The sequence below is a fragment of the Ranitomeya imitator genome, chromosome 1 (assembly GCF_032444005.1).
Source record: "Ranitomeya imitator isolate aRanImi1 chromosome 1, aRanImi1.pri, whole genome shotgun sequence".
Taxonomy (NCBI): Eukaryota; Metazoa; Chordata; class Amphibia; order Anura; family Dendrobatidae; genus Ranitomeya; species Ranitomeya imitator.
In genome coordinates this window covers 745,589,043-745,602,648 of record NC_091282.1, presented here as the reverse complement: position 1 = coordinate 745,602,648, position 13,606 = coordinate 745,589,043, and the positions used below count along the sequence as shown (strand labels likewise).

Sequence of the window (13,606 nt, the reverse complement as noted above, 5' to 3'; positions counted from 1 at the left end):
TAGTGATTCAGGCCTCCAATTGGGCAAAAATGGCATTCTATGTATTTTTCTGACAATTTGCAAATATGCGTTAGATGTAAGATAGCCTACACCATACCCCTCTTATTTCACATGGAACCATTGGAAGTCCAGCAGACTGGAGATATTTTTCTCTAGATGCATTGCATTGTACCTCCTCACCAGTTCCCATTCCCAGTTCCTTGAAAGTAGTTTTTTCAGCATCATTTATGACTAAAATTGCAAATTGCTTGTAGAAACCTAAAAAGTTGTAATTTGTTTTTCTGTAAAAATCCTCTTTGTTCTCTATAACAAAGGGAATTTTAAGGTTATTGTTTCTTGCTCCTTGACCAGGTAACCTCTTCAGTGTATCAGCAGTGGCTGGTTTCCTAGGCAAGGAGGGCAGCTCTTTAATAATGCTCTTTACAGAAGACCTAAAGAGCTTGTAACCTGGTGAGATCGCTGAATCTGGTCAGCTACCGTCTCCTTGTGCTTTTCTGATACTGCAGAGGCAAAGTTAGGTGTGTTTTTAGCATCTGAGAGCACATGGTTCCGACCAGTGATTCAACCATGCCACTGGTCCAAACTGTCAATCAGTCAGAAGAGCCCTGCTCTTTCCTGGAAGCCAGAAAAATCTGGGAGATTGTACGCTCCTGAAGATCAATGTTTTATATAATCTTTAAAACTAACCATAGTCCTATGATGCATTTTGACTTTATCATCTAACAGAAAAAATTTCCTTCTTATATGAGCAAATGTTGGAAATGCTTTTTTTATTTGCATACCGTTACTTTTCTATTACGTTTTAGATCGGCCAAAAGAATTATCTCAACATGAAGAAGAAATGAACGACAGCTTAGGATACAGAGATCCTACTGACCAATCGCTCTACTCATTCCGAAGAGAACCCAGCTACTTTGAAATTCCTACAAAAGACTTTCAGCAACCAGCCAAATCTCCAGAGACCCAAGTCCATGAAATCCCTACTAAAGATACAGATACCATTACACCCCCTGTTATGCAGAGCCATGCCTCTTTCACCATTGAGTTTGATGACTGTCGACCTGGGAGGATAAAGATTAAGGACCATGTCACTAAGTTCTCTATGAGACAGAGGAAGGCAGGAGGGAAAGAAATGGGCCCAAATGAAATGATATCTGTTGAAAATAAAGTAGCTGACTGGTTGGTTCAAAATGATCCAAGCTTAATAAGAAGGCCGTCTCCTGGGGAAGATGTCTACAGTACGAAAAGTGACCTTCCCATTCACAATAGGATTCTCAAAGGTAAGTTATATAACTGAAATGATGTGACTGTAGGGTATTTGGGCACGGTTCTTTTCCATATGGATTTTTTATTTAGTTTGTGTCTACAGGTTAAAGCTGGTCCTCACCCAAGAATGAAGATTCGGATCACCTTCCTAGTCCTGTCTCTAAATATCATGGCTATGGCAGAGTGTCCTGTTGGTTAATGCATTTGACTTCAGACAAGGGGCATGTGACCTGGCAGCCACTCCCTAGCTACTCCTAATCTTATTGAGTCACCTCTGTGACTTCACTGTGCCACTTACCTTGAAAACAGATTTTTGTAAGCTCATGCGGCTTGACCTCTTAGCTCCGCCAGTCCAGCTGGTAGATGACGTAGTAGCTAGTACAGTAGGGGGAAATAAGTATTTGAACCCTTGCTGATTTTGTAAGTTTGCCCACTGACAAAGACCTGAACAGTCTATAATTTTAAGGGTAGGTTAATTTTAACATTGAGAGATAGAATATCAAAAATAAAATCCAGAAAATCAGATTGTTTAAATTATATAAATTTATTTGCATTTTGCAGTGAGAAATAAGTATTTGATCCCCTACCAACCATTAAGAGTTCTGGCTCCTACAGACCAGTTAGATGCTCCTAATCACCTCGTTACCTGCATTAAAGACAGCTGTCTTACATGGTCACCTTTATAAAAGACTCCTGTCCACAGACTCAATTAATCAGTCAGACTCTAACCTCTACTACATGAGCAAAACCAAAGAGCTTTATAATGATGTCAGGGACAAGATCATAGACCTGCACAAAGCTGGAATGGCCTACAAAACCATAAGTAAGATGCTGGGTGACAAGGAGACAACTGTTGGTACAAAAGTAAGAAAATTAAAGAAATACAAAATGACTATCAATTGACATCGATCTGGGGCACCATACCCCACGAGGTGATATTTTGTATCCTTGATCGTGAGGATGGTTATAGGTCAGCCTAAAACTACACAGGGGGAACTTCTTAATGATCTCAAGGCAGCTGGGACCACAGTCACCAAGAAAATCATTGGTAACACATTACGCCGTAAAGGTTTAAAATCCTGCAGTGCCCGAAAGGTCCCCCTGCTCAAGAATGCACATGTGCAGGCCTGTCTGAAGTTTGCCAATGAACACCTGGATGTTTCTTGATTCTGTGAGTGATCGGGAGAAGAAGCTGTGGTCAGATGAGACAAAAAATGAGATCGTTGGCATTCGCTCAACTTGCCGTGTTTCAAGGAAGATAAATGCTGCCTATGACCCAAAGAACACAGTCCTTACTGTCAAACATGGAAGTGGAAACATTATGTTTTGAGGGTGTTTCTCTGCTAAGGGCACAGGACTACTTCAACGCATCAATGGGAGAATGGAAGGAGCCATGTACCGTAAAATCCTGAGTGACAACCTCCTTCCCTCCACCAGGACATTAAAAATGGGTTGTGGCTGAGTCTTCCAGCAAGATAATTACCCAAAACATACAGCCAAGGCAACAAAGGAGTGTCTCAAAAAGAAGCACACTGAAGGTACCGTCACACTCAGCAACTTTCCAACGATCACGACCAGCGATACGACCTGGCCGTGATCGTTGGAAAGTCCTTGTGTGGTCGCTGGAGAGCTGTCACACAGACAGCTCTCCAGCGACCAACGATGCCGAAGTCTCTGGGTAACCAGGGTAAACATGGGGTTACTAAGCGCAGGGCCGCGCTTAGTAACCCGATGTTTACCCTGGTTACCATTGTAAATGTAAAAAAAACAAACACATACTCACATTCCAGTGCCTGTCGCGTCCCCGGCGTCCGCTTCCCTGCACTCTTCCTGCATCCTGTGTAAGCGCCGGCCGTAAAGCAGAGCGGTGACGTCACCACTGTGCTCTGCTTTACGGCCAGCCGGCGCTGACACAGGATGCAGGAGGAATGCAAGGAAGCGGATGCCGGGGACGCGACAGGCACCGGAATGTGAGTATGTGTGTTTTTTTTTTTAACGTTTACAATGGTAACCAGGGTAAACATCGGGTTAATAAGCGCGGCCTTGCGCTTAGTAACCCGATATTTACCCTGGTTACCAGTGAACACATCGCTGGATCGGCGTCACACACGCCGATTCAGCGATGTCAGCGGGTGATCCAGCGATGAAATAAAGTTCTGGCCTTCGACCAGCTCCGACCAGCGATGTCACAGCAGGATCCAGATCGCTGCTGCGTGTCAAGCACAACGATATCGCTATCCAGGACGCTGCAACGTCACGGATTGCTATCGTTATCGTTGTATTGTTGTTCAGTGTGAAGGTACCTTAAGGTCATGGAGTGGCCTATCCAGTCTCCAGACCTTAATCCCATAGAAAACGTATGGAGGGAGTTGAAGCTCAGAGTAGCCAAATGACAGCCTCAAAATCTTAATGATTTAGAGATGATCTGCAAAGAGGAGTGGACCAAAATTCCTCCTGACATGTGTGCAAACCTCATCATCAACTACAAACAACATCTGATTGCTGTACTTGCCAACAAGGGTTTTGCCACCAAGTATTAAGTCTTGTTTTCCAGTGGGATCAAATACTTATATCTCACTGCAAAATGCAAATAAATTTATATAATTTATACAATGGGATTTTCTGGATTTTATTTTTGATATTCTCTCTCCATTTTAAAATTAACCTACCCTTAAAGTTATAGACTGTTCATGTCTTTGTCAGTGGGAAAACTTACAAAATCATCAAGGGATCAAATACTTAGTTCCCCGGCTGTAGATGGAAACAAAACTAATAAGCTCAGTCTTGTAGAGCTCATATAAGACAACTCTATCTACATGTTGGAAGTCATAGATCCACTACTTGGAACCCATCTAAGAAGAAAGACTCTGTATGTTTATACTCACACAGGCTTTTTTAGGAGTTTTTTTTGGGAGCGAATCACCTAAAAAAATCCTCCTTAAAGACCACTTAAAAACATATGGAAACTCTTTCTGTTTTATGGGAAATCCACTTTGCTCTTCATACAAAAGTCTTTTCTCTTAAGTGTTTTTCTTTTCCTGAATACTGGTGTTTAATAGAAAAAATAAATATAAATTAAAAATGTATATCACTTGATAGCAACTGGTCCAATATAAGCACAAAGTCAAATTAATTGTAACAAAAAAGCTTTAGGAAAAAAACATTCATAACTAAAAATTTCAAAATTCCCGCCAAATGTAAACATTTTCTGAGGTGGTTTCCACTTAAAAAAAACTTGTAATTTGTGAACAGTGCAAACAAGTCTGTGTGAACATTGCCTTAAGGTACCGTCACATTAAGCGACGCTGCAGCGATCTAGACAACGATCCCGATGGCTGCAGCGTCGCTGTGTGGTCGCTGGAGAGCTGTCACACAGACAGCTCTCCAGCGACCAACTATGCGAAGTCCCCTGGTAACCAGGGTAAACATCGGGTTACTAAGCACAGGGCCGCGCTTAGTAACCCGATGTTTACCCTGGTTACCAGCGTAAACGTCCAGCGTAGTCCTCTCCGGCGCTCTGCTTCTCTGCACTAAGCGCCGGCCGGAAAGCAGAGCACAGCGGTGACGTCACCGCTGTGCTTTCCGGCCGCTGCGCTTACACAGTGCAGAGAAGCAGAGCGCCGGAGAGGACAGACACCGGAATGTAAGTATGTAGTGTTTGTTTTTTTTTACATTTACACTGGTAACCAGGGTAAACATCGGGTTACTAAGCGCGGCCCTGCGCTCAGTAACCTGATGTTTACCCTGGTTACCAGTGAAGACATCGCTGAATCGGCGTCACACACGCCGATTCAGCGATGTCTGCGGGAGTCCAGCGACGAAATAAAGTTCTGGACTTTCTGCGCCGACCAACGATGGCACAGCAGGATCCTGATCGCTGCTGCCTGTCAAACTGAACGATATCGCTAGCCAAGACGCTGCAACGTCACGGATCGCTAGCGATATCGTTCAGTGTGAAGGTACCTTTAATGTAGCTCCCATTGTGAAGGGCTTGAGCCATCCTTGCATTACCTGCACAGCCTCTCATTTGAATAACCACTGCACAATGCAAGGGAAAATTAACAATCTCTGATTAAACAATCCCTTAAATCTGGTGATTGTATTATGTATTCTATCCATTGTTTCAGGTAATCGACATGAAGATGGTACGCAGAGTGATTCAGAAGATCCACCAGGACCTGTTCCTGAGAAGGAGAATGTACAGTCTGACCAGATCAAGCTTCAACGCCAGATAAAGAGGGAGCCTGAAGACTTGCTGCACAATCAGCAAGCATTCGTTATAGAATTCTTTGACGACGATGCACCTCGGAAAAAGAGGTCTCAGTCATTCACACACAGTGCAAACTCTTCACAAAATGAAGCTGACCCTGCCATCAAAGGCAAAAATGACAAAAGGAAAGGGGTTCTAGTTGCTGAAAAGCTGACCACTAATGGAACAACCACAGTCCCTGTAGTTCCAAAACCACTGGCAAATTCTTCTTTCCCACAGAGATCCAATTCATTCAGGAGAGAAAAGACTGAGGATCGAATAAGCACTGCAGGCCCTGTAACGGCTAAACCTCCAGTGAAAAGCTTTGGTAGCATTGGAAAGAAATCCAAGCTTGCTCAAGAGTTTGTGGCGGAGTATCTGCGGGAGCAAGCGGAGGTTTCAAGAGACTCGGTAGAAAAACCTATGACTTTGGCGTTATCATCAGTAGTCGCACCACCAGCAAGCCAACAAGTACAATCCTCCATAATGGGGCCGTCTGCTCCTCGATGTGTAACACCACCTCCTGAATGTAGACCAATGAGGGTAAAGAAAGCCGAAGAGGAAGACAGCCTAAGTGATGCTGGGACGTATACTATTGAAACAGAGAATCAAGATAAGGAGGTTGAGGAGGCTCGGAAAATGATAGACCAGGTAAAAGTGAAGATTCATCTTTTTTTCTTACCTTCTTAGACAAGAGAAAATTAGATCTGTTCAGATGTTTTCCTATCTTTTCAAATAAATATTCCTGACATACTAAAATATAGTCCCTGTAATATTCCAATTTGGGGAGCCATATTGAGATATAACATCCCCATTCAAACAAATCTACTGCTTCTCTCCAGTATTGGGGAAGCAACGGTTAGTCTAAATCTGCCCATTCACATGTATTCTCCACTCCATCTATCTCTATGGGGAGAGGGTGGCATCCTTTCTTCTATCGGAGCAAAAGATCAGTCATATTGGAATCCAACATTTTTAATCCATCTTTTCCCTGACTTTTTCCATTGGGAAGAGTTGAGTTGTCCCTATGCATATTAGATCGTGGGTCAATCCCACTAGGATTAGCAGGTCTAGCATATTTTCCTTTGATGTGTATGATGCACAGGCTTGGTAAGTGGAGCAAGGAGACACATTGAGCAATGTTAGAGACACAGAGTTCACCAGCTAAATCTACTTGGCAATAATTAATCCTGTTAGGCTCACAATACAAAGACAATGGACAGAAGACTCCAGCTGGTTTGGATTAAAACTTCACTGTTTTTATTTAAAACCACTTAAAATTCAGGTATACTGTAAGTGAAGGTGCGTTCAAGGGATCACCGGCGCATTTTGGACATGGCACTGTCCTCAGTCATGGCATGAATTTTAAGCTATTTAAATAAGAATAGTGACATTTTAATCCAAACTGGTTGGGTTTGTGCTTACCATAGTAATGTCCCTTGCCAGACTCTGCCAAGGCACTCCATTTTAAAGCGGGAGGTGAGGGAGGAAAAACTATGTGGATTCCAAAAACTATATCCTCCCTCCTTATTTACCTGTGTGCCTTGTTTTTTTGCTCATGTTTAATGTATTTGTCTATATTTGCCCCCTTTTCACATGTAAAGCGTCATGGAATAAATGGTGCTATAAAAATGTATAAGGCTAGGTTCACATTGCGTTAGTGCAGTCCGTTCAACGCATACATTAAACGGACTGCGCTAACGCAAGTGCTGACTTTGGCATAACGCTAGCGCAGATGGAGCATCTGCTAGCTCCATCTGCGCTAGCAGTGACGGACCCGGAAACGCTGCAGCCCGCGTCTCAGGTCCGTCACTCAATGACGGCACATCGCTAGAGCACGCCCATTGTGGGCGTGCGCTAGCGGTGCATTTGACATTGCATTCAATGGCGGCATTAACAGACTACATTACACCGCGTTATGCCGCGGTGTAACGTAGTCCGTTTAACGGAGACACTGAACGGAGTGTGAACCTAGCCTAATAATAATAATATGTGCTGATGGTAGTTCTCTTAAAAAAATAAATACAGTAAATATATATATATATATGATAAAAAAAAAACAAATCATCATTTCTACTGATTGTCATTCATGTTTGATAAGACTACTTTATGATCTATGTAGGGCTGGTGCTTGACCATCGAGGACCTTAAAATAGTCGTACAGTAGTCATAATTAGAAAATATGGCGTCTTTCTTTTAAAAAAAAAAGACTACACCTTTCCACAGGTTGCGTGTAGTACAGCTCATGCCTATTCACTTTACCTGGAATTCCAGGTACAACTTTTAAAGGAAGAGATACAACATTTTTCAAGTTGATGATCATACAAAATGTTTATTCATTTATACTTTCAGATCTTCGAGTTTCTACTAAAATGTAAAAAGGTATAACTTAAAAGTGGTAAATTGTGTAAATTCGATTTTCATAATAAGTATAGTTACTAAACTCTGTGTAACCATGAGGATCAGGATAAAACAAGCGTAAAACATACCGTAATTAAGATAATGGTAAATAATTATCCTATTGTCACATGTAGGTATTTGGCGTCTTTGAACCCGAGGAGTATTCCAAAATTTCTTCATCAATTTACAGACCAGTCATCAAATTAGAAACGGAAGATAACTCATTAAATGAGAACCTAATGAATCACAAGGCTGCAATTCTGTCTACAAATCACCCTGTCAAAATGAATAGTGAACCTCTGGCTGATGTCCAGGTAAGTACAAGTATCGCCCTTCCTTGACCCGTTCTTGTACTTATTTGTGCAGCTAGTTCTTCTTCTAACTCCAGTTGTAAATGTTTGCAGGCTGAAAAATCATCTGCCTCTGGTAGAGGTGGACAAAAATGGGTTTCCAGATGGGCAAGTCTTGCTGACAGTTATCCTGATGCCTCGCCAACTTCTCCGCTAGATGGGCAAAAATCTGGACTACTGGTAAATGATGGTAAGTTAGCTCAGACCTTTAGGTCAAGAGTGTACAGGGAGGGCCTTTTATATGGATACACCTAAATAAAATGGGAATGGTTGGTGATATCAACTTCCTGTTTGTGGCACATTAGAATATGGGAGGAGGAAAACTTTTCAAGATGGGTGGTGACAAGTGCGGCCATTTTGAAGTCAGCCATTTTGGATCCAACTTCATTTTTTTCAATGAGAAGAGGGTCATATGACACATCAAACGTATTGAGAATTTCACAAGAAAAACAATGGTGTGCTTGGTTTTAGCGTAACTTTATTCTTTGATAAGTTATTTACAAGTTTATGACCACTTATAACGTGTTCAAAGTGCTGCCCATTGTGTTGGATTGCCAATGCAACCCTCTTCTTCCACTCTTGACACACTGATGGCAACACCGCAGAAGAAATGCTAGCACAGGCTTCCAGTATCCGTTATTTCAGATGCTGCACATCTTGTATCTTCACAGCATAGACAATTGCATTCAGATGACCCCAAAGATAAAAGTCTAAGGGGGTCAGATTGGGAGACCTTGGTGGCCATTGAACTGGCCCACGATGACCAATCCACTTTCCAAAAAGCTGTTCATGTAGGAATGCTCGGACCTGACACCCAAGATGGTGCATCACCACATTATGGGTGTCCGGTCCGAGCATTCCTACACCCTGTAGTTTAGGTTGGGAACACGTACTAAGTCCATGTAGCTAAAGACCTGTCTGCCACATTAGAAAATGCTATTTTTATACATTTCACAAAATACATTGAGGGCGCCATTATAGATTTTGCTTAGGGTTTTTCAACATCATAAATGCTTATAAGAAGAAAAATGCTTGTACACACAAGATTCTTTACAGTTAGCTTGTATGGAGGAATTTTTAATTTGATTGCCTACTGCTTATCGCCTATCAGTGGTGGCCGATCTCCTAGGCAAGTAGAGTAGCACTTCCAAGCTCTTGCTAGAGCTGGCCTTGTCGATTGAGTCGCCAGCTTCAGTGTCTCTGTGCTGCTATTATTATTATACATTTTTATAGCGCCACTTATTCCATGGCACTTTACATGTGATTACGGGGCAAATATAGACAAATACATTAAACATGAGCAAAAATCAAGGCACACAGGTACATAAGGAGGGCGGACCCTGCTTGTGAGGGCTCACAGTCTGCAGGGGATGGGTGAGGATACACTAGGAGAGGGTAGAGCTGGTTGTGCAGCGGTTCAATAGGTTGAGGATCACTGCAGGTTGTAGGCTTGTCGGAAGAGGTGAGTCTTCAGGTTCTTTTTGAATTTTTCTATGGTAGGTGAGAGTCTGATATGTTGGGGTAGAGAGTTCCAGAGTATGGGGGAAGCACAGGAGAAGTCTTGGATGCGGTTGTGGGAAGAAGAGATGAGAGGGGAGTGGAGAAGGAGGTCCTGAGCGTATCGGAGGTTGCGTGTAGCTGTCACAGATGTATGGAGGAGATATGTTTTGGATGGCTTTGTATGTCATTGTGAGGGTTTTGAACTGGAGTCTCTGGGCGATAGGAAGCCAGTGAAGGGCTTGGCATAGGGGAGAGGCTGGGGAATAGCGGGGAGACATGTAGATTAGTCTCGCAGCAGAGTATAGGATGGATTGGAGTGGTGCTAGAGGGGAGTCCAGAGAGTAGGAGGTTGCAGTAGTCAAGGCAGAAGATAAGGGCATGCACTAGTGTTTGTATGGTGTCACGGTCAAGGAATGCGCGGATCCGTGAAATAATTTTGAGTTTGAGACAGCAGGAGGAGGCAAGGGCTTGGATATGTGGTTGAAAAAGAGGGCAGAATCGAGGATCACCCCGAGGCACCGGGCATGTGGGACTGGGGAAAGTGAGCAGCCATTGACATTGATGTATAGGTCTGGTCAGGTATGGACTGGGGATGAAATTCAGCCCTGGCATTCGAAATCACACTGGCCCATGCTGTCACTGTCCCCAAGCACCAGATGGGAATATATTCAGATGGGGATATATAACTAATATTACCCTGAATGGAGGAAAGCAAGATAAACTAAACTACAAGACCAATATTTCTAATGATACCCGTTGCCTGCTGGGGTAAGTTATGTAGTCAGCCACTTGTGCTCTGTCACAACTCTTAACAGTATGGGTGTCTTCAGAGCATGGATTCTCTTAACAACGCAGCAGACAAGGCAGTCCACGATCAGTCAGGCCCTTCTGGCATTTGCCAGAATTGCCAGATGGCCAGTCCGGCCCTGGGTCTGGTGGAGGGGTAGAGTGAGATGGGGGAAAGATGATGAATTCTGTTTTATCCATGTTCAGTTTTAGAAAGCAAGCAGAAAAGAAGGCTGAAATAGCAGACAGACAGTGCGGGATTTTGGTAAGTAAGGAGCTGAGGTCTGGTCCGGATAGGTAGATCTGTGTGTCATCGGCGTAGAGATGGTACTGCACACCGTGGGATTCTATAAGCTGTCCAAGGCCGAAGGTTTAGATAGAGAAGAGTAGGGGTCCTAGAACAGAGCCTTGAGGAACACCGACTGACAGGGGCGAAGTGAGGAGGTGGTGTGGGGGAGGGAGACACTGAATGTTCGGTCTGTCAGATATGACAAGATCCAGGATAGGGCCAAGTCTGTGATGCCAAGAGATGAGAGGATCTGTAGCAGAAGGGAGTGGTCCACAGTGGCAAAGGCAATAGAGTAGTGTCGCTTGCTCCTGGCAGTTAGTAGGTCGTTGGTGACTTTAGTTAGAGAAGTTTCAGTTGAGTGATGGGGTTGGAAGCCAGATTGTAACCGTTCAAAGAGGGAGCAGGAGGAGAGGTGGGAGGACAGTTCAAGATGGACGTGTTGCTCCAGTAATTTGGAGGCATAATGGAGAAGAGATATCGGGCGATAGCTAGACACAGAGGATGGGTTGAGGGAGGGATTTTTGAAGATGGGTGTGATCTTGGCATGCTTGAAAGATGAGGGGAAGACACCAGTTGTGAGTGAGAGGTTGAAGAGGTGTGTTAGGGTTGGGATGAAGACCGTGGAAAGGTTAGGGATGAGGTGTGACGGCAGCGGGTCGAGCGTGCAGGTGGTGAGGTGTGATCTTGACAGGAGGGTGGAGAGCTGATCTTCTGTCATGGTGGAGAAGCTGATTTTGGAGGAGCAGGGTTGAGCAGCTAAGAGGGGCATTGGGCGCTGTGGGACAAAGCTTTCTCTGATCGTATCGATCTTCTGTTTAAAGAAAGACGCAGTCTTCAGCAGAAATCAGAGGGGAGGGAGGGGGTGCAGGAGGACGGAGTAGAGAATTGAAAAAGTTGAAAAGCTGTTTAGGGTTGTGAGACAGGGAGGATATGAGGGATGAGAAGTAAGTTTGTTTTGCGGCAGTGGGCGTGGAATTGAAGCTGGCGAAGGACTGCTTGTATGCAGTGAAGTGGTCGGCAGAGCGGGATCGCTTCCATCTCCGCTCAGCGATCCTGGAAGCCCGTCTCAGTTCTTTGGTCAGGCTGGTCAGCCAGGGCTGCCTGTTGAGTGTACAAGTTTTGTTATGCATGAACGGGGTGGCCGAATCGTGTTGCTGTTATGGTGGTGTTATAAAAAGTAGCAGCATCTGTGTCATGGAAGGAAGTTATGTCTGTAAGAGGGAGAAGGGACTCGGAGAGTGATTGTTAATTGAGGTCTTTGAGATTTCTGCGAGGGTGAGTGAGTTTGTGGAGTGGGGGTTGCACACTAGGAGAGGGAAGAGAATGCCAGTAGGTCGTGGTCAGACAGGGGGAGGGGTGTGTTAATGAGATTAGTAAGGCAGCAGAGGCAGAGTGAAGATGAGGTCCAGTGTGTGGCCATCTTTGTGGGTGGCCTCAGAGGACCATTGAGTGAGGCCAAAGGAGGCAGTGAGGGATAAAAGTTTAGAGGCAGCTGAGGTGGAAGTGTCAATGGGGGATATTGAAATCACCCATGATGATAGTGGGGATGTCAGCAGAGAGGAAATGAAGTAGCCAGGTGGTGAAGTGGTCGAGAAAAGTGGAGATGGCTAGTTGTGGGGGGCGGTAGATGACAGCCAGCTGGAGGTTGGAGGGGGAATAGATGTGGATGGAGTGCACCTCAAGCGAGGGAAGAGTAGCTAAGGGTGGTAGTGGGATTGAAGTAAAGGAGTAGGTGTCGGACAGGGGCAAGCCATCCCCTCCACCACGTTTGTTGCTGGTTCGAGGGGTGTGAGAGAGGTGGAATCCGCCATAGGTAAGTGCAGCCGGAGAGGCTGAGTCAGAGAAGGGTGAGCCAGGTTTCAGTGATGCCGAGGAAGGAGAGTTTGTTGGTGATGAAGAGGTCATGGAGAAAATGTAGTTTGTTGCAGATGGAGCATGCGTTCCATAGTGTTCCAGGTAAGGGGACCAAGGGAGTGGGGGCTGGATGATTGGGTATGAGGTTGGGAAAACGTGCAGAGAATCGTGGCAGGGGGTTAGAAATGAGTGTGGGGATGTGTCGAGGAGGGCCGGGATTTGGGGATACGTCACCAGAGATGAGGAGTAGCAGACAGAGCGTTAGAAGGTGGGAGCTGGATAGGACATGATGTGGCCATGTGTGTCTGGAGAAAAAGGATTGTACGTGGAGGAACAGTTCTGAGGAGAAGGTGAGATGACGGGAATATTGAGGGAGAAATGACTAGTTCTTTGCTGGGTGGAGGGATTGCAGGAGATTGTAAGAAGGAAAGTAGTATGGGGGTGAAAGAGAAAAAAAAACGAAACATTGTAGTGGTTTGGTATTCTGTTACCTCCCAGTCAGTTCCTGTCCAATTCAGTCTAATTCAACGTAATTAAAAAGATGTAATTTAAAAGATGGAAGTTAAAAGATGAATGGAGCAGACACCTGCATGGGAATTTATCTCCAGTTAAGGGCAATCAGGTGCTCCAAATTGTCAATTACTCAGGAGCACACTGCTCCCCTGGCAAGAAGGAAGCTGGGAGGCAGGAGGGCGGTACAAGGTCAATGATGAGGAAAAACCACTTTAAGTTTCACCTCTTCTTTAGGAAGGTCTACACTGTTTTTTTTTTTGTTTGTGTTTTTAGAAGAATTTTTATCAGTCTAGCCTTAAGAAACTATTGTGGACAATGCTGATTGTGACAGTTCCCCTAAATGTTCCTGAAAGTTTAAATATCACACGGTCTATTCTAAGTTTATATAACCTATCTTAC

At 44.4% G+C, this 13,606-nt stretch overlaps 1 protein-coding gene across 3 annotated transcripts in view; it reads left to right on the top strand.

Moving 5' to 3' along the window:
• The window catches only part of CEP170B (centrosomal protein 170B), a 90,829-nt gene that overhangs the window by 49,267 nt on the left and 27,956 nt on the right, over positions 1 to 13,606 (top strand). For all 3 annotated transcript variants that reach the window (XM_069734185.1, XM_069734193.1, XM_069734177.1), the window contains exons 8-11: positions 807 to 1,280; positions 5,394 to 6,166; positions 8,050 to 8,229; positions 8,320 to 8,455. In XM_069734185.1, the coding sequence (XP_069590286.1) occupies positions 807 to 1,280; positions 5,394 to 6,166; positions 8,050 to 8,229; positions 8,320 to 8,455 (1,563 nt within the window). The remainder of the gene's footprint in view (positions 1 to 806; positions 1,281 to 5,393; positions 6,167 to 8,049; positions 8,230 to 8,319; positions 8,456 to 13,606) is intronic.